The 27611-nt window shown below is 50.5% G+C and overlaps 10 protein-coding genes across 10 annotated transcripts; 5 read left to right on the top strand and 5 right to left on the bottom strand.

Moving 5' to 3' along the window:
* Positions 1-289: 289 nt before the first annotated feature.
* On the top strand, positions 290-1130 carry NUU61_009395 (rhodopsin family protein; the record flags this gene model as incomplete). The annotated part of the gene is made up of 7 exons (XM_056659920.1): positions 290-410; positions 449-502; positions 582-615; positions 678-702; positions 767-799; positions 886-926; positions 986-1130. 7 exons carry the CDS (start codon positions 290-292, stop codon positions 1128-1130), a joined length of 453 nt encoding a protein of 150 aa, XP_056508213.1.
* Positions 1131-2505: 1375 nt separating this feature from the next.
* NUU61_009396 (SEC61-beta family protein) lies at positions 2506-3126 on the bottom strand (the record flags this gene model as incomplete). Its single annotated transcript, XM_056659921.1, has 3 exons — positions 2506-2540; positions 2640-2988; positions 3124-3126. 3 exons carry the CDS (start codon positions 3124-3126, stop codon positions 2506-2508), a joined length of 387 nt encoding a protein of 128 aa, XP_056508214.1.
* Positions 3127-3869: 743 nt separating this feature from the next.
* Positions 3870-6067, bottom strand: NUU61_009397 (uncharacterized protein; the record flags this gene model as incomplete). Its single annotated transcript, XM_056659922.1, has 5 exons — positions 3870-4157; positions 4216-4410; positions 4460-4892; positions 4965-5248; positions 6044-6067. 5 exons carry the CDS (start codon positions 6065-6067, stop codon positions 3870-3872), a joined length of 1224 nt encoding a protein of 407 aa, XP_056508215.1.
* A 423-nt stretch (positions 6068-6490) lies between these two features.
* NUU61_009398 (Cytochrome P450) lies at positions 6491-7451 on the top strand (the record flags this gene model as incomplete). Its single annotated transcript, XM_056659923.1, has 4 exons — positions 6491-6535; positions 6594-6805; positions 6873-6952; positions 7027-7451. 4 exons carry the CDS (start codon positions 6491-6493, stop codon positions 7449-7451), a joined length of 762 nt encoding a protein of 253 aa, XP_056508216.1.
* A 385-nt stretch (positions 7452-7836) lies between these two features.
* NUU61_009399 (uncharacterized protein) lies at positions 7837-8711 on the top strand (the record flags this gene model as incomplete). The annotated part of the gene is made up of 2 exons (XM_056659924.1): positions 7837-8041; positions 8134-8711. 2 exons carry the CDS (start codon positions 7837-7839, stop codon positions 8709-8711), a joined length of 783 nt encoding a protein of 260 aa, XP_056508217.1.
* A 1238-nt stretch (positions 8712-9949) lies between these two features.
* NUU61_009400 (proliferating cell nuclear antigen) lies at positions 9950-10758 on the bottom strand (the record flags this gene model as incomplete). Its single annotated transcript, XM_056659925.1, has 3 exons — positions 9950-9967; positions 10036-10322; positions 10404-10758. The coding sequence occupies 3 exons, from the start codon at positions 10756-10758 to the stop codon at positions 9950-9952; spliced, it is 660 nt and encodes a 219-aa protein (XP_056508218.1).
* A 976-nt stretch (positions 10759-11734) lies between these two features.
* NUU61_009401 (vezatin family protein) lies at positions 11735-13731 on the bottom strand (the record flags this gene model as incomplete). Its single annotated transcript, XM_056659926.1, has 4 exons — positions 11735-12393; positions 12451-12899; positions 12967-13439; positions 13498-13731. The coding sequence occupies 4 exons, from the start codon at positions 13729-13731 to the stop codon at positions 11735-11737; spliced, it is 1815 nt and encodes a 604-aa protein (XP_056508219.1).
* A 1606-nt stretch (positions 13732-15337) lies between these two features.
* sha1 (putative calmodulin-binding protein Sha1) lies at positions 15338-18483 on the top strand (the record flags this gene model as incomplete). The annotated part of the gene is made up of 2 exons (XM_056659927.1): positions 15338-18050; positions 18113-18483. 2 exons carry the CDS (start codon positions 15338-15340, stop codon positions 18481-18483), a joined length of 3084 nt encoding a protein of 1027 aa, XP_056508220.1.
* A 578-nt stretch (positions 18484-19061) lies between these two features.
* On the bottom strand, positions 19062-19958 carry NUU61_009403 (SDR family oxidoreductase; the record flags this gene model as incomplete). Its single annotated transcript, XM_056659928.1, has 1 exon — positions 19062-19958. The coding sequence occupies one exon, from the start codon at positions 19956-19958 to the stop codon at positions 19062-19064; it is 897 nt and encodes a 298-aa protein (XP_056508221.1).
* A 386-nt stretch (positions 19959-20344) lies between these two features.
* Positions 20345-21693, top strand: NUU61_009404 (Zn(II)2Cys6 transcription factor domain-containing protein; the record flags this gene model as incomplete). Its single annotated transcript, XM_056659929.1, has 3 exons — positions 20345-20428; positions 20484-20795; positions 20860-21693. 3 exons carry the CDS (start codon positions 20345-20347, stop codon positions 21691-21693), a joined length of 1230 nt encoding a protein of 409 aa, XP_056508222.1.
* Between the last annotated feature and the right edge of the window lie 5918 nt (positions 21694-27611).

Raw genomic sequence — 27611 nt, forward strand, 5'->3', positions numbered from 1 at the left:
AGCCTGTGGGGCCCCACATGAGAACGGGCTTGGTTGAGCTTGACTTGAAAATAAAATTCTCAAATCTCTATCCATGTATGACTTGATCGAGTTCTCTACTTGTAGCTGAGGTCCAATTCATCAACTTGTAACATATAGATCACATGACTCCCTCACGTGTCCGCCAAGGTGCCAAGCCACAGTGCCACACTCCCCTAAATACCGCTGCCTTCTGCGGTTTCAAGGCTGTTGTCCTCGATATCTCTCAGAGAATCCTGGCCTACAGCAATCCCAAGGGCTCATCTTCATCATGGCTATCTGTATCACGTTTGGAACTCATGGTCAGTTGCCTGTCCCCACGTTCTTGCTGGACCCAGCCGCCAAAGTGGAACCACCCGTTCCTGGGGTGTCCACGGTGTCGGACTGGTCTAGTACTATTTATTCCAATGGGTGTTGACTAGAATCACAGAGTTCACTTCAATTCTGGAGGGCTACGAGAATGTTCGGGCCTACTGCTACAATTGTGGGTTGAAATCCCTGACACCTTTTGTTTACGGTGTCCACTAAATAAAAATCGCCGGCTAATTGCTGGCGAATCTCAGGCCAGCACTGGAATGGCCACTGCATCACTCGATGGTGAGTTACTATTCTTCCTCTTTGTGATTTAACTTTTGATTCTGACTACCAAATTGAACCAGGCCCTTTTTCACTGTCTGCTTCATCGTAAGCTTCATCTTCTAGGCAATTGAAGCAACTGGTTAATATTTCTGACATTATCCCATTCCAGCCCTTGATTCCTCTGGCAATTCACAAGTACAAGGTGAGCACCTCTCCTCTCTGCACTCAGCACCAAGCTTTCTCCGTGCAGTGATTCCCTTTCAAGGTCATAACTAACGCTCTATAAAGGAGGTGACATGCTACACCTGTCGGTACACTCAGGATCTCAGGTTTGTATCAACGGTCTCAATACATGGAAAGAGAAAGGATACTAACCATAATATTCAAGGGACCGGCCTGACATCACACCTGACACCCGGCCACCTCCACACATGCAATGGGGTCCACAGCCGCCGCCGCAGGCTTTTGGCGGCTGGCAGCAACCGCCCCCTCAGGCCCAGCCTCCCCAACAGCAGGGGATTGGGTATAAATGAGCATGGAGCGCGACGACTTTTTTTTATTTCTTCCGATGGCATGAACATGAAGGTGCAGCGTTGATATGTTCTCTGGGTTTGATTTTTTTTTTTTCTTTTGCGGAGAATGGGGACGAGAAGTCGGCGGTTGCGAGGAGGGTTGAGAATATGTGCTCGCAATCGATTTCAGTGACGTTTGGCCCTCCTGGCGTTAGGATTCGTGATTTATTTTGCCGTGGTTTCTTCTGGCTTGGTTTTCTTAGACGAGCTACCCTTATTGGACTTTTTCTTAAAACCCCATATGCATTGCATGTCTTATAAGCTTCCCGATGCCAGACCAAATATTCCCGTAAATAAACTTTAAGTGCAAGTCTTATGAGGCCTGCAGCCCTATGCTATATGGCATAGCGCAGAAAAGCAATCTAAAACCCGCACGAAAACAGGTCTCGGGGGAGTCATGTTTATATATATCATCCGATACAATCGGAATCTTACAACTCACCATCCAGTCCGCAACCACAGTAGTAATGCCTAGACATAACGAACAGGTCCGCCTTAGAATAAAAAATTGTCTCTTGGTGGGCTTGAATTCTATATACATGCGTTGATGGTACGTTGATGGTACGTTGATGGTAGCGAGAGAGCCGAGTTCAGGACATTACTCTACACACCAAACCGGTAGCTTCGTAATTCAAAGGTTAAATAAAGGGCCATTTTCAAAATATATACATATCCTCAGTGTGGGCCGAGTGATTAAAGCCATACTCGAAGTCTATTTCGTTTACGATCCTCGCTGATTGAAGCTAGATTCATACATCCAACAGTCGAAATCTCGAATGGGTGTTTTGTTCTTTTTTTTAGCCAAGAATCCAAGTAGTAAGTTGATTTACTGCAAGGCGCAAGCTGAACTCTTCTATTGTACAGACGCGTCTGATATCACACCGCCGCAGCACTCTTCTCATATCCAGCCGTTGCACTGGCCACCAGAACTCTATCCGGCGCATCGAATCGCACGGAAACAAGCAAAAACCCGACAGCCTAGCAACAACCACACAAGAAAGACACGCCAACGGCTCCGTGCCAACCAGACAGACCTATACAGCGGATAGGTCTACGGCGGAAGTTTGGAACGCCGCCAATGGAAACACATTACACACGCATGTTTAAATAAAAGGAGATGAAGTGGCGTCAACACCGAAACTGGAGATTCCGACGCCACCATTGATGTGAAATGACTGAATAAGTCACGGGGTATAGGAGAGAAGGAGCCAGGTCGTAGGAGAGAGATGTTGGAGAAGATGGGGACTCGCACAATTCGATGCCGAGAGTTGACAGCCTCAGCCTCGAAGGGTCGATTGCGACGAGATGCACGAAATCAAAGAAGATTGAAAGACATTTACGCAGAGAACTTGCGGGTGATCTTGGCGATGACTGTTCAAGACATAAAGTTAGTTATGTCCTCGGGCTACTAATGCTTCACCAACCCCCCTATATCAAGGATAGCCAATTAAAAAAAAAGTAATTGCTTACCGTGCAGTCCAACAACCGAGAAAATAAAACCCAGACTCAGCACCAGCACCACGACTGGGTCAACGCGCAGACCGGGGCTCTCGTCGGTGTAGAGTTTGAGCATCGTGCCCGACGAGCCACCAGCACCGGCCGAGCGGGTCGAGCTGGGTCGGACATTGCGCAGAGACTCCTTGTGGTCAGCGGCAGCACGGCGGCGCATAGCCGCGCGAGGACCGCCGGGGGGAGTGGGCGAGGAGGGACGGCTGATGGAGGAGCCGGTGGCAGCAGCGCCGGAGCCGGAGCCAGGGGACTTGGAGTCGGGGCCGGACTCAGCGCCCGAGGTCAGAGGGGAGGCAGGACGAGGTGAGGCCTGTGAAATTGAGCAAGATATGTCAGTTATCGTATTTTAGAGCCATTGGGTGAGGCAATGGGCGTGGTTTGGAGCCGGCTGGACACCAGGTGGTTTCTTCGAAGGATCAGACAAGTAATCGTGGAGGCCACTTACCATTGTGACTGAATTGGATTAAAAAGGAGCTGAAGAAAAAGACAAAGAGGGCCAGGGAAATGCTGAGTTGGCCAGAAAGAAAAAGAAGAGAAAAGGAGGGTGTGGATGGAGGACGAGGGCAAAGGAGGGCGAGTCGGGAGGTTTTGCGGAGTTGAGGCCACGATCACGGTTTCCGGATGGTATGGTAATTGAAGTGTTATGTTACCCATTCCAAACCAAAGATATGTGTAATTTATTGTATCACTCATACACGATAGATCCACTAATCCACCAATAAGGAGTCAATGCAAATAAGGTATCTAAGGTATGAGATTTATTACGAGGCATAGTTGAGTACTTTAGAGGTTGTAGCAGAGATTATTCAAGGCCAAAAGGCATTGGATTGCTGTCATAGACATAGAGAAAGTTGGAGACCACCAGGGGAATCAAGTCATCAAACACCATCGGTGTACTCGTAGATATGTAGGAAGATCAAGTAGAGTCACAGGAAGGTTTGGGGTGAATAGCACAGAATTTTGTGGATGAAAGTGAAAAGAAGAAAGGGATTGCCACTGCGGTTCTGCAGGGGAGGTATCACATCAAGAAGCCCGAAATAATACAAAGAGATCAGGCTCAAATATCCAAGGTGCCTATACAGACACAAATCAAACAAGAAAAGACATGACGCTCCTAATTTCAACGCCTTGGGGGGAAATTGAGAAAAAGAAAAAGTCTATGAAACACGTTATACCCTCTGCTGTCGAGGGTCAGTCGATCATCATCCGTGAGGGGACTTGGCTGCCAATATTGGACGAAAGCTCAGTTGTTTTTTCTTCTTCGGGGGTTTTTTTCTTGTTGATGTGTGGTTTTAACCCCCGGTTGAAGTTGTGCATACACATGCAGGCATTGATGATGGTGATCACAATCAGAATAAGGGTAATGATGGCGAAGAAGGTCATCGAGGTCTGGGCAGGGAGGTAGTCAGGTCGGGTGGCAGGGGCATAGATTCGGAAAAGCTTGAAGCAGAAGTACGCCATGGCTGCGAAGAAGAGTAGCTGTATAGATAGTTAGAAACCACATCGACACTCAAGCCCACAGAATGCCGAGACTCACAATAATGGCAATCATGCCCAGGAGAAATTCACGTCGGACAAATAATGCAGCGCATGCCAGAATGAGAATGGTCACTGGGACGGCAGCCACAGTGAGGGCGAACTCGGCGTCCAATTTGGTTGAGAAAACAACCAAGAATTGAACAGTAAAGCCCAGAAAGAAGAAGAAATCAAACTTTAGCAGGGCAATATAGATCTAGGATATGTCAGAAACGCTTCCCAAAAAAGCTGTGGAGGTGACAAACCTGGTAGGTGAGGTAGCGGCGCTTCATCCGAAGATCTGCACTGATGTGCTTGTAGATCGTCCATGCAAACTCATCATAAAGCTTCCATGCCACAAAGACCATGAGCACCGACCCCAGAGCCACAATGCATGGAATGATGATCAGAAAGGGCTGAGATTCAGCCCACACCACCAAGCTGATTTTCCCGTTGTCATTCAAGTTCTTCACACCTGCATGGATTTGGTTGACCTGAACAGCACCATAGATGAGGAGACCAATGTTGCACATGCACAACCCAATAATTTGAATGGTATTCTTCATGCGGAGAGCATCGTAGACCAGCACGAGCTCATAGAGAAAACCAAAACTGTAAAGGGCCAAGAAAGTTGGGATAATCTTGGAGGACGGGCTAGTGTTGCTGATTTCTTGGACTTGGAAGTTGACGAAGATGTAACTAGACGATGGGGTTTGTTAGCATCCTGCAGAAAATGAAAAAAAAAAAAAAAAGAGTCCACAGCTTACATACCATTCCAGACCGAGGGTGATAACAGTTTGCACTAGCGTGATGATGGCAAAGGCCCATGTCCATTGTGTATTGGGGATGTATATTTTGCGCTTAGGCTGGTTTGGCGTGGCAATGGGATAACCTTCCCGGGCGCGAAATCCCTCCGGGCCTCGTCGAAAAGAAGGATCGAAAGATGCGCCCAAAAGAGAGGCGCGTGACCCGTGAGACGGAATTTTGCCGAAATGCTCCGTTGCGGAGCTCGGCGTCGCGGAATGGGTAGGATAAGACACAGTGACGGTGACCACCTGACGGTGGATTTGGATGTCAAGTTATAAGGAATGAGGAATGAGGGCTGCCCGTCCCTTGTTGCAAGGAGGGGAAGGTGAAACACTCGGGGGTCTCGTGTGCTCGGGGCTTGGCGAATTGGTTGGACGGGGACAGGGTTTGATCAGGAGAGGTTTCACTCGCGAGTGAGTATCGACGGGGGCATCAGACGAGACCGAGAAACACTCGAACCAGCCGAGGGGAATCGATGCCCAAGAACTTTTTTTTCGCGGTGCCCAGGGCCTGTAGCCGGTGGGGGAGATGAGTGTCGGGGGATCAGCGACCGGTCAATAAAGCACCCAGGGGGGTGCTTGAGAGGTTGACAGAACGTGGGATGAGGAAGAAGGAGGAAGAAAAAAGAGTGAAGAGAGAGAAAGACAAAGCGTTGAGAGATGAAGAGGGAAGATTACAGCCTCACTGGAGCACTTAGGGGGGTCTGGGGGACCACATTGCTGACTGCGACATTCTAGACTGGCGCGACCCAAAGATCACTGTTTTTTTTCTCCTGAGACGGTGGAGTCCCCTGCTGGTCCAGACTCTTTTCTTTTTATTCTTTTTATTCTATGGATTCTATGGATTCTATGGATTCCCCTTGAATTCTTCTATTCAATATATGCGATATTCAGTACATCTTGTTAATGCGAATCTATGTGGTTGCCTGGAGGTGATCAATAGGGTTGGGATCGTCCAAGGGAACTGCTAATTGATGGATTTGGGTCGAATCTATACGAAACAACCCTTGGAGGATTTCATGGTTCAGCCACGATAGATCTGACCTTCTCTAGTCCTCTTTCCCCCATACTCGTATATGGCTGGGAATGTGCGGTGGCTATGCCCCCAGCCTCCCATGTGTATCCCCCTTGCTGCGATCTATACATTCAAGAGGCTGACATGAATCTTATTTTTATTTTTATTTTTATTTATCTTAGCATTCATTTGATTTGATTTACTACAAAACCACCATGATGAGCAGTATCCCAAATACACAGGTCAAGTCTTGCAATCAAGCCCAGGGATGCTATCTAGGTAGGGCAACTCAGTTAGCGTGGTTCGCTATCAGGCCAAGAGAGTCTACCTCCGCTAATGGCATCCACGGCCATCGTCCCCGACACTTGTGATATAAGTACCCAAAAAAAAATATTAAATCATGACGCTCCTTGATAAGTCTATGTGCCTTTCTTCTTCTTCTTCTTTTCTTATATTGTACATCCTGAAAAAAGATCATGCTGACCCTCTATGCCGCAGCCCTGCTGTTCCTCGGGTACATCGTGGGTCGGGGGGTTCCTCTCCCCCTTCTGCACAGTCCCGGGCCCATGGTATACCAAGCCCACCGGCCTGTGGATCAAGTATCAAGAGTTCATGGCGAATCGGCGTGAATCCATCCACCATCTCCACAAGGTCTATGGTCCTGTGGTTCGCCTCAGTCCCAACGAGGTGTCTTTCGCCAGCTTAGAGGCTATCAAAGAAACCTATGCCTCGGGTGGGAGTGGCTATGGCAAGACCGAGTACTATGATCTCTTTCGGCAGTTCAAAGTCAAGTGTGCTACTTTTGTGGGCACTTCTTCACTGCTATGCCCTCGACTGTGTCACCCATTTCATGTTCAGCCCCGGCGGGCTTAAATCGCTCAACCTCGAACAAGACCTAGAAGTAATGCAAGAGCTCACGTATCACCAAAGCCCCCAGAGTATGCCCAGCCTACCCACGCCATCATTTCAGTTCAGTTCAGTTCATTTTCTTTTCCCTACTAAAGCAACCCAGAAAACCTCCTCGGGTACTATCTGCCCATGCTAGCCCCATACTTCCCCCAATGCCTACATCCACGGAGTGCGCCCAAGGCAAACCAATATGTGCTCGACATGGCCGCACAAACAAATCTGGAAGGTTACACCCTCATGGAAAAGCTGCAGCGCAAGGAGTTGAGTCTGGCCCGCATGCCAGCAGCCGCTGAATGCAAGGACCACATGGCCGCCGGCATCGACACCACCGGCGCCGGCCTGTGTTTCCTGATGCGGGAGCTCTCCCAGCCTCAGAATCTGGTGTTTCAAAAGCGACTGCAACATGAACTCACCTCGGCACCGGCGGATTGCACCTCTCGACAGTTTGCTGTACCTCGATGCCTTGATCAAGGAGGCGCTGCGCTGCGCTCCGCATATACCGATGTCTCGTATAGTTGCAAGACTTAGCTAACTGTTGTACATAAGGGAGTTGTCTGCAATGATAGTAGTCTCAAGTATTTATTCATTGACCCATAAACACCAGTTTAATCCCTTAGTTGTATGCTCTGGATACACCCAAATGGACCGGGCTCAATTCTCCAGCCGATGCGGGGTGAGGGGAGATAAGCAGAGCGGCCCATTGACTGTCTGTCTCTCCATCTTTCTCTCTTCAACATTCCCAATCCGAACATGTCAGAAGATCTCGGCATCTGACATCGGCTCGACTATCTCCCAGTCCATCCATCCTGAGATCTAACCTTCTTCTGCATTTCCCCCGAAAACTCGAAGAATACCGCTCATTGTATCACGGGGAAAAAAAACCCCCAAAGATTCATAGCACATCTCCTTCAAGATGACTAGTAACACCCCCGCTAGTTCATCCTGCCGCTTCTCAACCCGCATCTCGCTACGATGGCTCCCCGAAGAAGCACACGAAACCACCGACACGATTACCATGTCCGTGAAGGACTGGTATCTAGACCTGCGAATGGACAAAGCAAGCAAGCAAATCGACTGGGCCATCGCCGGCCAGAGAATTGTCGAGAGTCTTGAACCACGTAAGCACTCTCCTTCCTTCCCCATCTAGCCCATCGCGTTCTGTGTGCAAAGCTTCTACAACTTTACCATTCTAAGATTCTGACTATCTCAGTGCGCGTGTCCTTCACCCACGAGCTGGACTCCCACAATGCCTTTGAAAGCACCGACTGCGGTACATTCGTCTCGCTACCGAACGGCAACGACCTCGAGACTGGTACTATGCCTCGCCCCGATCTCGTCGGGACCCCTCTCACCGAGTATGAGGAGGTATGGCGGGAACTGCCGTTCAGAGAGGGTCCCGAGGGGGTTGGAAGAGGGGTCTCATGGGTTTTGGAGTCAATCGATGATTATCCCGAGGATGCAGAGGGAGAGATCCTGGTCTCGAAAACGTTTCTGGGCAGGATATGGGGCACTTTTCTTGCGCTGCGCCAGACTCAAACTCATACGCGGCAGAGGACTCCATCTGGGGACTGGATTGTGCGCACGACTGGGGGAGATGTTCGTGCTAGGAGGGAGGAGTGGAATGGGGGTTGGTCGGATGTGTATGTCGTGGGTGAGGTTGGGGATCGTTTGCCTTCTATGGTGAGTGGGTTGGATGGTGAGGGAGTGGGGGATTGGAGGGTGCCAGGGCAGAAAGTGGAGATTAATGGGCAGGTGTATGTTGTTCGAGCATTCGAGGAAATCCGATGAGTTGGTTTGTTTGGGATATCTTAGTCCCCAGGTCGTGTCTCACGACTAGTATAGATCACTCATCTGGAACATAGCCCTGAATCCACAAGGATGATCATTCGAAGAATTGATATGGAGACTAACATCCACACTCTAAATAACTAATTCATTGTAATGAATAAATACAAACAATATGAGTCAAATCCATCGCGTAGTCGCAGAGTGGACCACACAGTAGAAGGCGGTGACCCACCAATTTTACCTCTCACGTTTTCTTCCTCTCTTCTCTTCTTTCTTTCTTTCTTTCTTCTCTTCAAGCGCCATCCCTACCAATGCTGCGTTTCTTTGCTACACACGACAGATGAGTCCCCCGCGACTCTCTGTCCTCGCGGTCCGTGGTCACCTCCACACCCGAGACCCCCTTTGCAAATGAGAAATTCGGAGGAATCTTCAACCCACCCAACCCGCCCTTTCTCAGCTTCTTTAGGAGCTAGGGATGGGGCCGGTACTGCCCGTGAGGGCCTGGTGTGAAATCAATCCACACCTGCACTTGGCATCAGAAACATCGGGGCTATCAACCCCCATGGGAGAGTCGGTGCGGAGATTGTGTGTGATGACACTTTAGTGCAATACGCAGCATACCACTTCCCCTCCCTTCTCTCTTGTCTTTTTGATGGGTTGAGGGAGGGCATGGTATCATTCGATTCCGATTATTCTGGTGGGGATGGCGCTTCATCCTTTTTTTTTCTTGGTGAGTTTTTTCCCTTACCCCCCTTCACTCTATCTTTTTAGTGGTGGGTGTCCCTGGAAAGGATTTTTTGGCGACTCTGCTAATAAGCGGGGTTGCGGACGCTCTTCGCGAGGTCCTCTAGGATCTTTTGTTCGTGGATTATCCTGTTCGGGGTATGGTGTTGGGCTGGACTGGTTATATGGATATCTCCAAATGGTTCAATTGGCGGGGCTGTTTACTGCCCTATTGGTTCTTACAGAAAGAAACTTAATCCTACAACTACGGCAGATCCATTCAAGTAATTTTCAAGTAAATATTCGACGTGGAATCACTAGTCGAAAGTCGATGGTATCGACCGCTGAACATTGGAAATTATCATGCAGGGGCTGTTCTCTCAGAGAATCCCGGGAGTACGGCCCCAAAAAAAAAAAATCATTGCCTCCGTCAGATTCTCAAATCTCCATTATCGTGGATGTCTTCGTTTTGGGCCATTTTTGCTTGGGTGTCCGTTAAAACATCTTGATTTGGTTTACTCCTCGTCTCCGATCTATAACAAATTCACAAAATTAGCCTGGCAATGGACATACAACACAACACAACTATAGAAGGACATACCTTAGGAGCCAGGTAGAACCGCAGGTGGCCGCTTCCCAGACCATACTCGACCAGCAGCGGCACCTCCTGAGACAGGTGCAGCGTTACCGAGGAGGACAGGTTGGAGGCCTTGCAGAAGTTGACGAGGTACTTGAGGGAGAAGGTCAGGGCGACGGGCTCGGAGAGGGAGATGGCGACGTTCTGGTCGGGCTTGTCGACGTTGGTGTGCTGGCGGATGGTGACGGAGCCATTGCCAATGTCACCCTGGCACGAAAACTTGACGCCTTCCTTGCTGGCCTCGATGACCACTGAAGCAGAGTCAGCACTCAAAACATCCATCGTCTCTGGCACATCACCGGAAATATCGAAAACAAAAACTCAATACTAACCGGACTCAGACAGCTGGTTCAGGTCACGGCAGATGCGCTGGAACTCCATGGCAGGCATCTCCACGGTGGCGGCATACTCGGTCTCGGGAATAGCCAGGTGCTCCTGGTCAATGTCCATGAGCTTGATGTCGTACTCGCTTAGCCGGTCGGTCTCGGCGCTCTCAAACATAAGGTTAACGGCATCGGGCGAGTCCTCAGCCTTGAGGGTGAGGATGTCTTCATTCTGGGCGGCACGCAGAACCTTGGTCAGGGAGAGCAGGTTGATGCCGAGGGCGATGTTGCGGTCGCAGCGGTAGGGCGAGAAGCCCTCGGCGCGGAGCAGCATGGACACCAGCGCCACGTGCGAGTTGTCCATGGCCTGGAGGGCAATACCCGAGTCATTGCAGTCGAAGTTGCAGTCCTGGACGAGATCCTTGATGGCGTCGACGACCTGTGACCCCACAAAACAGGCTGTGTCAACTATTCTGTCCCGAGAAAGATCGTAGGTGTGGTTGTCATTATAAGCTTGCTTACCCGCTTCAGGAGGCTTGCCTGCTCCAGCCGTGCTTCCAGCACTGCACACGAGGTTAATTGGCGACTTCTTCCCACAACAGGTTTGTTCGTGTCTCGCTAGACTTACTGTTAACGAGGGATGTGGGGGATGTATATTGCTTAAAACTGAAGGGAGAATGGGAGAAAAGACAACACGTCTAATTAACGTCAGGAAAGCGGGCGAAGGAAGAGAGGGTATATCTGTATGGGAGTTTCGAGGTCGAAGAGACGGTCTGAATATAAGGCGAAATCGCGTTGGTGGGGACGAGACGCGCCGGTCACGCGTTGGCGATATGCCCCGATACGGTTAAGCGCAATGCCTCAGGCGAGACATCGCGGACTTGAAGGCGGTCAATTCAGAGGTACCTAGTACTTGCTACTGCCTAGTTTTTGTCGGGCTATGGAGGTACTAGATACTTTCAGGAAGTCTGACACTATAATATACAAATGGAATTCACTGTGGGCCACACTGTGCTGGCATGGTACACATAGTATCTCCAAAAGCTAGACCCGAGGCACACCACCTGTACTAAACAGCTAACTTGGAGTTAATCCAGAAAGCAATGAAGAAACACCGTCCTGTAAACACCAAAATCGCCGGGCCCTTCTATACATCTTGGGTATCAATTTGCAGGTTTCCAACCACGGATGGTTGGTTATTTCGCAATAACAGAAGAAGAGGAAGAGAAAGAGAAGAAGAGAATGAGAGGATGAAGATGGAGGCAGAGAAGAGCAAAGGAAGAGATAAGAGGAAGGACATGTCAGGCTCAGAAAGCAGAGTGCCGCATCCTAATCGTAGGCTAAATGCTTGTCACTCTTTTGGAGGGGCTGTTCCGCGGTCGTTGCTTGATGACCATCTCTAGTTCCTTGAGCATGTTCGTGTTCGCATCCACCTTTTCTCGAGCGGCAGCTTGCCTCACACGATCTTCTCGAACGCGTGCGAGACGTTCGTCACGGGTCAAAGACGCCCTCTTATTTTTCGAAGAGGGAGACACAACGGCTTCGAAAACCTCCTCGTCATCATAGCTATGTGTTAAGTCTGGCCGTGCATCACCGTTCAAGGCCTTGAGAGCATCGGTAGGGCTGCCCTCGACCGCCGTCGTGCCTCCCAAACTAGGGGTCGGGGATAATGGTGAGATCAATGTACTGGATGGTCGCGAAGGGTTCACAGTGCTCAGCCGGTCTTGGCTGTGCATGATGGCGGCTTTTCCTGCTTCCCATTCCTGGAGCAAGGCTCGAATGTCACTGCCAATCGACTCGTATTGTGCGATGAGAGTCTCCTCGACATCACCAGCATCGGGGCGCTCAATGTTAGCATGAGACTCCTCGCATATAATATGCATTTTGGCATGCAAGGCGCGAATGCCTTGCGAAAGAGAGTTCAGCTTTCGAAATTGTGTTCGAAGGTGGTCCTTGCTTGGGGAGGCGGTAGGTAACGGAGATGGGGGGATGGTCTCGCCTGCAGCAGGTCAGCCAATGCGTTTTTGGAGCGGTAGAAAAAAAAATCAACACTCACGGTCCTCTTCATTCAGGATGCTGGTCATTTTCAGCATGCTTTCTCCAGTGACTGCAGCAAGCTGGCGCATTTCCTCGACCGCGGAACTCCACCTCGTAATATCAGACCCGCCTCCATCGGCTCCGAGCGCCAAGAGACAGCATAAAATGCTCTTCCTCACGGTATACAGCTTCCCAAAAAGATCTCGGAGAGCACGCAACGAATATTGATCATCTGCAGCCCGATGCGACAACGCTGCCTCGATCGCTTCAAGGTCCTCCAGTCCAATATCGTAGATATCATAATATTTGGCAAGGTTTCCCTCATCGGTAAGTGGGCGCAGGGTGTTCTGCGATTGAATGTACCGGCCCAGCATCGAGTAAAAGCATTCCGAGACCGCCCGGCGTAATCTCAAGCATCGCCGGGTCTGTACTTGATCCTCCAGCCGACTGATAGGCGGAAGGGGGGTGCTTCTAGGGGATATGGTTAGCAATGGCTTTTGCTGCCTGAGGTCGATAGAGCCCTTACATCCGGTACCCTCTGGAAACAAGCTCAACCTCTTGTATAAAGACCACTGAGGCCGATGCGGCGGAATCGAAGCCCTGCGCATTGGTAATGAAAGCCCCAGCGGCTTCGACTGCCTGGTGCCGTAGATACTTCAGCCATTGGCGTTTTGCAAAGGCATAAAATAGAACTCCCACGACCGGTACTAGAATCAGAAGCACTCCAACCCTTCTGGGGTTGAGCCCAGGACCAGTCCGTGATCGACTCCAATGCAGTAACCAAGCGATTGAGAAAGATGCAGTCGCTGTGACTATTGCACCTTGCATGCCAAAGGTTGAGGAAAGGGACGGAAGCTCCGCGGGGTGTGAAGCCGACAGGACATCTGCGGCGGATGTGTAGGATGGGGCGCTGTGCTCGTTAAGTAGCTGGGAAGCCACGATCACGTAGCCAAACTGTTCCAAAAATCGCTGGTTGTCACTTCGAGCAATTCGTGCGTTGAGGGCCGACTAGGATATGGCTTGGGTTAGCATATTCGGAACCCCATGGGACCGAGCAAGAGCATACCGAGCACGCATCATAAAGTTTCCCAATTACAACACCTTGCCCTGTACGTTGTAGGTCCAAAGGTTTTGGTAGCTTGTTCCGAACTCGCTCCTGAAATTTGGAAGCCCCTCGAGGGGCAAAGTTGGAGGAAGGGCCAGTGGAATTGTCTTCGCTTAGGGTCTCCTCCACCGGCCAGCTCTCATTGTTCTCGCCCTCTCCTAGAATTGATTGTGAGTCTGCATTCCATAGTAACATCATGAGCGGGACGTACCTTGGAGGTAGTCGGCCAAAGGCGAATTCTCATACACGAGAGACTCCATGACACAGGGTCATTCCGAGCGGAGACCAGGGATGTAGAGAGGGACAATTGAAAGAGTAGGATGAAACAGAGGGGGGGCAGGGCGCTTAGGAGAGACCCATGTCGCAAGGGGAAGAACTCTCAGTCACAATGCAAATCAGTCGCAGGCAACAAGGAATGTCGGCCACGTTGAGGCGTGTCTGGGGAAAGGAGGTCGAATCGGAGGTTCCTGCCGGGACTGTGTCGTGACCCACTCTCTCCTTTTCCGCCTGAGGCATGAACTACGTAGACTGATATTTACCTGAAACAATAGGTTTATGAAAGAGACTTGTTAGAATTGCTTTGAATGGTCATTAAAAACTACGCGCTTAATGGGGAGTTCTTATACAATATTATTATTCAGATTGGCGCCGAAGTTGGGCCTGATCAATCTAATCAAACATAGGCCGAGTATAGTCACTTCTGCCTAGTGAACGAAAAATCCCTATAGTATACTAGATAGATTGGCACATTTAGCATCGTGAGGAATCTAATATCTAGAGAAGCTATTGGTCTAGCTACAAACCTGGCATGGGCTAACATAATGTGGGACTCTCACCGTCGTGATAGTAATGCGGAGGGAAGCACGAAGCCGAAGGGAAACATCCCTCTAAGTGGAAGTAAAACATTTATTCCGCCCGATTTCCAATACCTGTTAGGCTCGGGGCTTTTTACAAGCATTATATACATATAGATTCCTGATCAGCAGGAATGTAAGCATGGGGGCGTTTTTTGGAGCTGGGGCTTCTCCACATATTGTATAGGACTGCCGATCTTTTTTAGACTAATTATCTAGGCCATGGAATAAGTGAGAGAGCATTGTGCCATTCTCGGAGGATTGTCAAGCTAAACTAGTTGACAAATACTATTCAAGTGTAAGCCATGGAGGCCCCCTAATTATGACCTATATCCAATCTCGTCGAGGATCATGCAGTTTAAACAGAATCACAGCTGATAATTTGGCTCAAATTGACGTTGGACATTCAGCAATTTCAAATTGTTTCCTGCGACATTATGTCTCGGTTGCTGGCAGTGTATGAAGTATGATGAGTATAGGTCTTCGAACTAGCCACAGCACAAAGTGTACGTGGCCAAAACTCCCAAGGACAAGACATTTCTTTATCAAGTCGATGTTTCAATAGTCATCCATGGCTGCCCATTCTTTAACCAGTGGATGTCAATTCCATATCGTCACGTGACCGCGTATGTTGCACCTTACCCGGTTGGGTAATAGGTGTTGCCCAGGACAACCAAAGCATGTCAACACCCGCGCATTGTTCTGTCCAGACACGCGCCGTCGATCGATACCATTGACTCGGTGTTTTGAACGTGTCAAAGGCGGTTCTGATCATTTTCAAACTTCAACCCCACCATCGGTGGCTAACACACTTCACCCATCCACTTCACCGCTCCTCCGACCAACTACAACGACCCACCATTGACGAAACTCGCATACATATCAGGTCCCCATGTGCCCAGAGTAATTCAAATTCCACCTCGAACCAATTTGGATGGTCTGAAATTATGTCTGGTATCCTCAACGAAGCTGCGACGCCGTGTCCGTCGCGGTCGAGGACCTCGAGGTTCAGCGAACGGAATAGCGGGAGCGACACATTGGAGACCTTGTGGGACGACGACTCGGGCGTGGAGCATACTGGGGAAATCGAGTTCACCACCGAAGTGCGTGCACCTGTTTTGACAGGCGCGCGACCGCGACGTGCCAACAGGACCGTTTCGGGGTTTCAAATCCACCACGACACTGACGAGAAGCCGCGGGGTCCTGCCGAGAAACGGCGAAGACCTAATGAATTGCCTCGGCCGCCCTCAGATGGCAAATCATCTCTGCTGTCTCAGCCAGCTCAGCGGTTTCGCCCAAAAGTCAACTTTGCTCTCAGCCCGCCATCCCGATCTATGAAACAAGAGACAGAAACACAGCCGAGAGCCGGCAGAGTTGAAAGAAAGTCAAATGAATTTTGCCGACCCAGCGAAACCCGAGGCAAGGAATCGGACCCGCAAGATCGAGAACAGGCTCCGAAGAAGGATATGAGACGCAACACTGTGTATATTCCGCCAGATGACACTACCGTGGCCAGCGTTTTCATGGGGCTCTTTAGTCCCCTCAAAAAGCAACCTGGGAGCGCCATACCTCAGGATTTGGAGGATACTCAGACCAACACTTTGGAAGCACAAATCGCAAAACGGCAAGCGAGAAAGTCGCTCGCAGTTTCTGCAAAGAGAGCTCCGCTGCAGCCAAGTTCCAAGATTTCCCAGGAGGCTGCGATAAGAATGGATATTGCTGGCAAAAACGGTGGAAAGGAAAACATCCCCCCTGGAACCCTTATTGGTGACAAGAGCAGGGCCACAAATCCTATTCTTCTGTCCAAATCCAACCGGGGAAATGCTGTATCCGAGTCAAACCCAGTCCGTCGAAAAGCCACGTTTCAGCCCACGAAATCTGTTGTCCAACCAGCGAGACAGCAACGGGCACGATCAGTGCTAGGAGAGAAGCAACGCAATGCTGGACCTTCGTCCGCTTGCTCTAATCAACAGAAGGCAATGCCCACAAAGCCCAAGGAGCCAGTGAGAAACACTTCCACCCTGAATGCTCGTGCCTCTGCTCTTTCAAACCGCTCAAGCCAATCTGGACCGAGCCGAGCATCAAAAATTGGAAACATGCCCTCGAAGCTGAACCATCTCAACCACGAATATCCGCCGCTGACGGAGGACATCTCAAACCCTTCTCTCTACGAAGACAATTGGCTATCTCATCAGGAGACTGTCATAACTCAATTGGTCAACGCATTGTTCGAATGTACAGACGGCCATTTGACGGCCTATGACCCCAATACCCTTCGACTTGGGTTGCTGGGATTGTACCACACCGATTACTTCACTCTTCTCTACCGACGAATCCAGGCTTCCTTGACCTGTGGGACTTTGAGCATCCCAAAGGATATCCTTGCCCGACACAATCGGGCCAAACAAGACGTCGGCCTACGACGGAAGTTTTTGGATATTTGGATTCAGTCGTACGATCGCCGCGCATTGGTGGCAGCCGCAGAAACCATTGTGGGCAGAAGAGTCTCAAATGATTCAAATCTTTTTGGAATGAGTATCCAAACTTCCCAAGAGAGCGCAGCTAGACGCGAGAAGTCTGTTCTCAGAAAGCTGGAAGGTTTCTTGGATACTTTCTTGCTGCGCAATGAAGACATTGACCACATCACGGCCGAGGTCAAAGACACGCCAGCGGAGGAATTAGCCAAGGCTTATCGCCGTACCGTGCTTCGGAGTATCATGTTGGTTGTTCTTTTGGATCAAGGAAGACAGAACCCTGGAATTGGCGTTCCCCGCCGACTTTTTGCTTCAACATCGCCCTTCAAATCCTCCGCGGAGGTTCTCCAGGCTCTAGCTCGAGTGCTACTGCCATCTTGTGGCGATATCACGAAGCCACTGGGTCATCTTGACTGCCACCTGTCCTACCAGCAGCACCGACTGCAAGAGTACAATTACCAGATTGACAACATTGCCATTGATCTAAGAGATGGTGTGCGGCTAACGCGAATTGTCGAGGTGCTCTTCTTCGCCCCAGAGCGCGGGCGGTCTAGCCTGGAGGATCAAACCGAAGTCTCTTTGTGCACGGGCGGAGTTCTTCCTCTTGGAGACGAAATAGACCTGCCGCTGTCCAAGCATTTGAAGTTTCCATGCACGAGCCGCGCAGCGAAGGTATTCAATGTACAAATTGCCCTTGGTGCCTTGAGCTCTGTCAAGGGATTCAGAGCCACGGTTGGTGACTTGCGGGCTGAACACATTGTGGACGGCTATCGGGAGAAGACCATCGCTCTTTTGTGGTCTCTTGTCAGCAAATGGGGCCTTGCGGGCCTAGTTGACTGGGGTGATCTGCGCAAGGACATTTCGCGATTGAAATGCAAAGCCGTTTCTCAGTTCGGTTATGAACATATAAAGGACGAGACATGGTTCGCTGACGTGGATTCCATTGACGACGAACACTCCCAACTCCTTCAACAGTGGGCTGCAGTCCTGGCCGCATTAAAGGGTCTGCAAATCCGCAACATGACCACCAGCTTCGCCGACGGGAGAATCTATGAGAGTGTGGTCGATGAGTACGAGCCATACATCACGGGGAATTTCAATCGAGTCGGCGAGGTGACAGATAAGAAACCCACTTCTTTGTCCCTGGAGTCACGCCTGCGGGTGTTAGGGTGCAGTTCTCAGTTCGGTAAGCCTCACCTTGGAAAATCTCGGTGTGAACTATAACCAATACTAACCATCCATGCATAGCACACCTTGTTTCCCCAAGCCCCGCCTCCTCTCATATCCTCAACCAGGACTTTACGCTGGCAGCGCTCGCTTTCCTCTGTTCCCGACTGCTTTCCGCATCAAAGCGCCCTCGTGCCGCGACCACACTGCAACGTGCCTGGCGAGCTTGTCTGAGAGAACGAGACCACGACCGGCGGGCTATGGCGAAGAACCTTGCCGTCCACTGTGCCGCCGTTGTGCAAACCAGAAACGAAATATTGTGGGCCAAGGAGGTGATTGTTCGGTGGTGGAGAAAGATCCAGGCTCGCAAGGAGCAAGAGCAAGCCACACGATATCGGACATTCCGAAGCCTCGATCGCCAGGGCCGCAAGACTTTTGGACGTCGAGTCTAAAGCTACGCTCTTTTGCTTCTTTCTTTCCATATCCCCCCCTTTTTTTTTTTCTTTAGCGATTTTTAGCGACATTGTGGTGACGGGGTCACTGTTCGGTCAGTGCTCGAGTGACGACTGGCGTTGGTACATTCATTTTTAACATATTATCTCTTTTACTGTCTGCGTTTTGTGGATGTTTGGGTGCTATGATCTTGGAATTGGGTGGCATTTGGGATTCGGTGTACGGTTATGATCCTGTAGTGCATAGCGTGTATGAATTTTTCTATCATTTGATTTTGTTGCATTTGGCTGAAGGACAACTGGACTATGCTGTAGGATTATGGCGCCTGTCGACCTCAGCGCACAGGCTAGGCATATTCAACTTCCGTGTACAAGACTTCCACTGAAGCAACAAGGCAGCTTTGAGCTGCCCTGCGCATTACTGAGTTCAGACGATCAAGCTTACATTGCCACGTACTATACAGGTGAGATGTTCGTATTCCAAGACAATGAGAACTATGAAACTAACCACTTAACAGCTCCATACACGCAGCCTTCAGCTCAAGCCTAAACTAATCCACATGCACACTTCTGAGATTTCACTCCTTAAGATAAACCCCCGCCTTGATATCCGCCAGGAGACCCTGTCCCGAGTATGTCCATCCAAGCTGTTCCTGAGTCTGCCTGCTCGAGGTTGGGTTATCACCGCTCAAAGGAAAAGCCAAAATGCCCAGGGCCCTCTGGACTTCCTCAAAGGACTTCGACACAGCAGATACACCCAGCGACTGGGCAATCGCCTCGGAAATCTCCTTCAACGGAATCCCTTCTTCCCCAACAGCATGGAACCTCTTCCCAGCAGCGCCCTTCTCAAGAGCCAGGCGGTAGAGAAGGGCCGCATCGAAGCGGTTCACAGCAGGCCAGCGGTTCAGGCCGTCGCCGATATAGAACGACTCGCCCATGGCGCGCGCAGTTTGAGTCATCACATTGACGAATCCATGGTCCCCGTCCCCATGTACCGAGGGAGGAAGACGCACAACAGAGGCGCGCACGCCCTTCGCGGCGAACTCCAGGATGAGCTGTTCTGTCTCGCCGCGCATGTTCATCGGGGCGCCGAGGTCGGAGGTGTCATTTTCCGTGCCTTGTTGGCCCTTGGGCAAAGTCAGGGTGCCCGAGGTGATGACTAGCGGCCGGTTGGATCCCGCAAGGCTGGCGCCGAGGGCCTCGATGGCTGTGCGGTCGACCTGGCAGTTCTCGGCGAATTTGGTGAAGTCGTGGTTGAATGCCAGGTGGATCACGCCGTCGCTGTCGGCTGCGGCGCGCTTGAGGGTTTCGATGTCTTCGATGGAGCCGCGGACCACCTTCGCTCCCTTTGCTTCGAGAGCGGTGGCTGAGGCATCTGAACGGGCGAGTCCGGTCACCGTGTGGCCTGCGCCGAGCAGCTCTTGGACAACGGCTTGGCCGATGAAGCCGGTGGCACCAGTAACAAAGACGTGCATGTTGATGGTATCGAGTTGATGTATAGAGATGTATCGAAGTAGAATCAGATGGGATATACCTCTCGCAACTGCCACCCTCCAGGTTTATATAGTTTCCCGCCCGCACCAAACTTTCCGGATTCGCGGACATAAACGGACGATTAAATCCATCATTGAATTGAATGTTCGACTGGAACAAAGCGCAGCCTCTCGATTTTCGACCGCAAGAAGCAATACGATCGCGGGTTAGCGCAGACGGTGCGCGCCAATCAACCGTGAACGGGGGACCCGGAGTTAAGCGGGGCGATCCACATCGACGTTTACTTCGCTCCTTGTCAGCACGTCGTCTCTTGGTTAATTCGATTGATTCGATTGATTCTCTCGGTGTACTCGAGTAGGCCGTGGAAATGCCGACGGTATTTGATCGCAAACGCCGTGTCCACGCAAAGTCGAAACGGGGCTGTCGCAACTGTAAGATCCGTCGCGTTAAAGTAAGCGTCCCCCCCCCCCAGAGTCTTGGTTCAGGATAAGTAACATCCGATCAAGTGCGATGAAGCCCAACCGCAGTGTCAAAAGTGCGTCGGGTTCGGGGTAGCCTGCAACTACAATGCGCCCCATGGCCCGGATTTGCAGCCGGCTCAAGCAAATGGCCTCGCCGGCCAGATAGTCTTTCGTGCAGAGCCCCGGCTGTCTCTCGCGCACCCTTCAGTCATCGTGGGAGATGGACCGGGCTCCTTTCAATTGGATGCAGAGAGTCTGGCCCGACTAGACCGGTTCCAGCGCCGCACGGTGTTGACCATTGGCACACCGGAGGTCTGCACGATTTATAAAAACGAGATCACCTCACTTGCGCTCGGGGTGAGAAATGCCATTTGTTGACGAGCCACGCCAAGATTCCATGGTTTACTGACATGTCTCGTAGCACCCGTTCCTGATGCATGTCATCCTGACCCTCACGGCGACCCACGATCGCCACATGTCCATGTCACCCCGCAACGCCCGCCGGTCTCTCACCGAAGCCTACCACTGGGCGCATGCCGCTAGGCTGCTGAACCAGAAACTCTCAGTACCCATCCGGCCCCAGGACCGCGACGCTCTCTGGGGATCGGTTGCCATTCTGGGCGTCCTGAGCCTCACATCAAGCGAGGCCCCCACGCCCGAGGAATCATGGCCATTGAAGCCATCCCAGGATCTAGACCTACAATGGATCAATTTGGCCCAAAACAAAAAAGCCATTTGGAATATCACCGACCCAATGCGTCCAGATAGCATCTTCTGCACGATGGCGTACGCTAGCCTGTTCACCAGCGAGGCCCCGTGCTGTGACATCGACGAGATCCCGCCCGAGTTCGTGCGTCTCTGTTATCTGGACCGGTCAGAGTCTCGACACGAGAACCCGTACTTTACGGCGGTTGCTGTCCTCGCCCGGCTGTTGCAGCCCCCGAAGGACAATCAGCCGCTGATCCCGCGGTTCCTGATCTTTCTGTGGCTCATGGAACCGGCCTTTAAAGGTTTGTTGCATTGCAAGGACCCGCGGGCGCTGCTGATTCTCGCGTCCTGGTACGCGCCGTTGTCTGATGCGACTTGGTGGGTGGCGAGACGGGCCAGGTTGGAGTGTCAGGCCATCTGCTTGTATTTGGAGAGATACCATGCCGACGACGAGGATATCCAGAGGCTGCTGCCGCTTCCGAGAATGCACCGTGGATTGGGGCTGTCAACCGGTGATGGCTGTTTGTCGAGGTTCATCAAGACTTGAGGCAATGGGAGATGTTCTTGCAACGTTATCTTTAGTCTTGCCCGGGTGGTGCTTGACAGGCACAGAAATCGAATGCACGATGAACGCTTAACCATTCTATTCAACATGGTTTCCCTCCGGCTTGTCTATTGCTCAACACAGCCGCGTTCAGCACCGGAGTGCCTCGTCGACATTCACGCAGAATGAATCTCCCCCCCCTGGTGCCAAAATGGCACCAAAGGAACCAGTTCATAACCCTCGATGGACATACTTTGCTAGCTGCAGCAGCCTCGCTCCGAGGGGTTCCACTATTCCACTATACCTATATGTCAGAAATAGACTATGTATCAACATATGTGATTAATTTGTGCATTCTTGGTTTGCCGCAACATCAAACCATAGTTGTTGAGAGACATCCAAAAAAAAAAAAAAAAACAACCACTTATTTTCCTATATTCACCATGGCGTTTATGTTATGTTCAATGACCTCAGACGTAAAATCCCTCACAGTCGCCGCGATTTACACCCCGACCGCAATCTCGCAATATCATCAAAACACCCCCACCCGGAGGACTCACCACCGAACCAAGAGAGACTAGAGGGACTAACTCTAGGGCCTGCCGCTTAGGTTCACGCATTCATCGTTGCGCAGGATGAGCCAGCCACCACCTGGGACTGGGAGTGGTATGTATCACATAAATAAACATAAACATATATAAATAAATCAATATATAAATGTACATACATGTATAGAGAAACGCAAGACCCAGCTCTGACGTATAGCCCCCGGACACTATCACCATCATTAGCACAAACGGGCCAACTACCGAGTCATCCTCTGTGTATATGTGGAGATGAGAGGCATTTGCGATCGAGTAATGACAATGTATCCCGCGTCCACGCTTCGCCGGTGACATCACCGGAGAAAGCGGGTGAGTCTTTGTTGGCTCGCTTCCCTGATCCATGCGTATGCGTCTTCGGCGTCGCCAGACCGCTTTTGGAGGGGGGGGTGCTTGAGGTCTGCTGAGTTGCTGATGCTATGATATTGTTATTTTTGTCATCGTTGCCAGGGTCGGCCCCGGCTGTGGATGGCGTGTGTCAGAGAGAGTATGTGTCACAGTGTGCACGGAGCCCAGAGGGAAAAAGAATACCCTCCACACACGGGCTAATGGCATTGTCTGCCAGTTAGGAGATACGTATATCTCTGTATCTCTGTGGGCCTCGCAGGCAGACTCGATTATTGAGGATATGATTCGGGAGGGACTGGACCATGTTAACACTGAGGTCCTTGTTCCATGCTGGACGTGGTTTTTCCCACTCTCTCTCTTGGGCCGCCAGGCTTCGTCATTGTCATGGCGCACTTGGCCCCATCGTCTCTTTCTGTATGTTATTACTTTACTCTTCTTTTCCAAAAGACAAGAATGATATCATCCAGCCCCCTCTGCATGTAATGTCAGCTGTCATCATCCTTGAAACCCTAGACTAAGCCAAGTACCTCATCTGGCCCCAACGAACCAAAATCCATGACAACCAGGAAGTGTCGGGCGGGTTAAAAAAAAAAAAGGGACTTAATTGTCATGTACAGCGATAGACATGCCGGGAGCTCTATCTTTTTCTACCTGGGTTGTATTTTTTTTTCTTTATTATTGGTAGATAGATGGGCAACTCGCTGCACGGAGGATGCCTGATCACTTTTTCTCCAGGATGCGGGGATAGAGGCCTGTGCCGATCACTGGCTGTCAGAAAGGCCTTCGAGAAGGTCGGAGAAGGATTGGGTGGAGGATGTGCTTGCATTACAAGACACTAGACATCCATCAAAGCCCATGCATGGTGGATGATAGCCCGTGTCGGGCGTACGCGATAAGAACACGGCGCCCTGGAGGAATCGGGGGCGAGGACCAAGGCACTTCATTGCATATTCGAATGGCGTGTGCCGAGTTTACTGTCTGTGAGTTGGTATTTTAGGATTCTATATTTGTTTGTTTATTTTGCTCCCTTGGCAGCTTGGCAGGGTCGTAGTTCTTTGTATGTACTCATAGTCAAGGATCTTGGATGCTAGAGATATTCTTAGTTGTACCGAGGTATAGTAGAGAGACCGGGCACCATGCAGAGATTGACGATCTATCATTGATGGGACGAACTGGTGGATAACCGGGCAACCTGTACATATACATACAATCTGTATATGTACAGTATGTCCTGTGTGTACTGTAAGAAGAGTAAAGGGATGCTCGATCGGACCGGACCGAGTGTGATATGGCACAAATCATTCAGGCCGAGGCCAGTTGTCGATCCCGATGGAAAAACAACACTGCCACTCCTACCTTGCATGGGACACAAATGTGCAACGGCTTGGCAACGACAATAGCCTGCAAATAGTTTGCGCCCCCCGACCTGGAGATTCCACGCCAAGACGGTGTTCATGCACGGGGAGGAAGAAAGCAGAGGGAGACTGCCATGATCGCCCATGATCGCCCTTGGCAGCATGTATGTACTGCGAATCCTGCGCCGAGAAAACCAAAAGCCCTAGGCGGCACGATTGAATTTTGGGTGATTGTGATGCGATCCAAGAAGCTTGGCGCCGAGAGTGCAGCGCCTCTCTATCTCCTTCGTACCTGTCTGTGTCTCTCTGTATCTCTGTCTGCCTGTCTGGGGTTCATGCAACAACCCCCGGCGCATTCTCGTCTCCTGGCCTCGTTTCTGCAGAAGCCAAGCCTCACTGGGACTGACCTGACACGAGACATTATTGAAAGAAAATAAAAAGGGGAGGGATTGACTCTTCAGGTCTGCCATTTCGGGCATCCTTGTGGGGACCTCCCTACTTGCTTGCTTTTTCCTATGGTATTGTAACCATCAAAACACTGTCCGGCCCACGGCGTGGAGGTTGTAACCAGGCGCATTCTGAAGAGACAATGCCCAGCCCTTGGCAGTTCGAACTGTGAGGCTGTTGTCGCCAAGCCCTGCGGAATGGGGGGGGAGAATCTCGGGACAGTGACGCCTGTTCTGTTTCTGGTTTCCGTGTCCTTCCTGCCGGGCAGATCATTGATCTGCCCGACTTCCAAGACTGATCGGTGCATGGATGGATGCACAGGTATTGATCTTGGCAATGAAAAAGTTTGAGGAGTAACAGAGAGAGGCAATAGGCAATGATTTTGGGGTGTGGTGAGGTTCCCCCGATCGGAACGATCGGCGTGATAGTTCGAGAATAGCAGGTTCTTGGCTTCTTTGCACTGCTCGGTCATTGGAGCCGAAATCTCTGTTCATGATAAGGATCAATAATGCCTTTGACTCAGATGACTCGACTGTGAAGAATTATCTTTGTGGTGTGCCGACTCGGAGTGGCTCATCCGCCATGCCTTGCTGGGCGGTTGCATCTTTGTTTTGCTTTTTTCTTTTTTTTTCTTTTGTAGTGAAACCCTGCGAGTCTGATGATTTCTTTCGGGGAGAACCGTAGCAATCTGGTCTCACCTCGGCAGGAATGTGGGCAATCGGACAAAGAATCTGCACTCGAGGGAGAGGGAGTGGGAAGGGAATATTCTCGGCGACACACAGGACCGAGGTCAAGTGATGACTGATGTGTCTGATGTGTATACACTCTATACTGTACCACTGCACACTGTATAACTCCAGCAGTCAGTGATAGCAAGTGTTAAGTAGAAATAGATACCCAAATGCTCAAAAACAACCCCTTTGAACCCACTGAGCCCATTGAGTTCAAAGCGGGCCTGTCAGATGAAGTGTCGCATCTAAACTACATCTGGCGCCCGTCGCAGTAGCGTCAGTAGTGTCAGTAGCGAGTAGCGGAGAGAGTAAAATGCCTCATATACAACATAGGGGCCCACGTTCATGCGCTACTCTCAGGGCCGTCGAACTCCACTTCCCCGGTTGTGCTCCCGGTCAGCGATGGATCCAATAGAATATGATTATCTCGTTAGTCTTAGTATGTGTTAGTGTATCTATGGATATACATAGAGACACCTTCTCAGGCTTAGCATGTAAAAGTATGTTCCTTGACTCCGCACAGTTCACACCTTATTATGGGCATTGGGGCCAACACATTCCTTTCTGCCACGAGCGCAACGTGATCGAATCCTCATTCAAATTCTAAAAAAAAAAAAGAAAAAGAAAAAGAAAAAGAAAAGAAAAGAAAAGAAAAGGGGGATTTGGGGTCCCTTGGCCCATTCCCTTCATGGCCAAGTGGTTGGACACGAGGATTGGAAGTCACCCTGGGGCTATCCAATGTCCAGGAATTCTAGGGCCGAGCGATGTTTCTTTTTCTTTTTTCTCCGGCCAACGCGGGAAATGCTGGTAATTTCCCTTCATGTGTATATGGGTACGGAAATGGCCGATCGGAAGTGCCGCTCGTGGACTTCAAGTCCATGTATATATCTTCGATTAATATACTATTACACTAATATCATAATATAGCAGTCTATTCTGGACATGCACGCCTTGTTGGCAACAAGCTTCATCCGCATTGTAAACCCAACTGCACCTTTTTGACCGGTTCGTGAGCAAATCCTCGAGAAACAATTCTGACAGGGGCCATGCCTGCTCGTATCAAGGTATCAAGTGTGGGGGGAAGATCTCGCATTCGCGAAGCTTGTCGTGATCTAAACTGGGTTCATGTATCTTTTTTCTTTCTTATTTCCATTCGAGGTTTGGCCCATTCGGCCCATTCGATCCCATATCTCCCATATATACCATCGTGACACCGTATCCTTCGAATACTTCGAGAAATGCCCGACGGGGCCGATCGAAGAAAAACCTCCGATCGCGATCGCGACTGACCGCTCCTCTTAGCCTTGTCCTCGTCAGCTCCTTTTCATGGACACCGATGACAATTGGTGCCCGGTGAAGTCATGCTGCGAACATGAGAGATTATTGTTATTACCTAGCTTCCGTGGTGGTCCCCCTATGTGCTGTGCTGTGGAGATGGGGACTGAACGGGCTGCAGCTCGCAAGGAAACTGGATAAACGGGATGCATCTGTCGAGGGTCACTGGGGTTGAATCTGCCGATCCCATACACTGTGTGTACTGTCTACTACCATACCCCCCCCCCCCCCCGAGGATTGTTGGGGTATTCGGCCACGCCACTCGAGAGGTGTGTTTGTGAATGTATGTGACTTCTCCTTTCCATGACGAACCTCGCCTCCTGGATGCCCAAATCGAAGCATGGGGTTGCCAGCTTGGAGGCCATGCTGGGCCAAGGGATTCTTGGCCGCATCCCCGGGCGATTCCCATGTTGCCTTTTTTTTTGTTTTGTTTTTGATTTCTAGTCTTGGCATGGGGCAATCGATTGCTGTTCTATTTCAGAATATCATTCAATATATTGAGGCCACCAAGACTGATCTGCCGGGAAGTAACAGGGCCAAGAAAACCCCCTTTTCCTGGAGGCCCTGGCAGGGTTAATGGAGAAGAGAATGATGTACTCCACTTCTCCCCGTGTTATATACTTTTCTACCCCGTAGTCCTAGGTACAGAGTACAGAGATGCGACAAACGTCAGGAATATCCCCCTTTTCCGCATCGGGAGTAAGGGCACCGGCCTTGCCTTGTCTACTGTCTGTACATACGGGATATATTATTACAGTATGTTATAATAATAATATTATGTGGACTATCATACCAAGCATTCCGGTATGGGGGAAAGCAAGCCAAGAAAAGGAAAATGAAGCGCGCACAGCGCGTGTATAGATGTGAGTAATAGAATATCATAACCGGTTAGGGCTTGTATCTGCGTATGTCTTACACTTCCGACGGCTCGGCAGCGTTCAGGCACATGTATTATTATTATTATTATTATTATTATAAATTGAATTATAAATTGAATTATATGTAGTTACCACCCTTTTGACAAGAAGTGGCCAAGGCGATCAGCGATCATGTCCGATGACCTCTTTACCTGCCCTTGAGATAGGTGGGATACCTACATACAG

This window comes from Penicillium alfredii, assembly GCF_028826965.1.
Source record: "Penicillium alfredii strain IBT 34128 chromosome Unknown utg000011l_segment0_segment0, whole genome shotgun sequence".
Taxonomy (NCBI): domain Eukaryota; kingdom Fungi; phylum Ascomycota; class Eurotiomycetes; order Eurotiales; family Aspergillaceae; genus Penicillium; species Penicillium alfredii.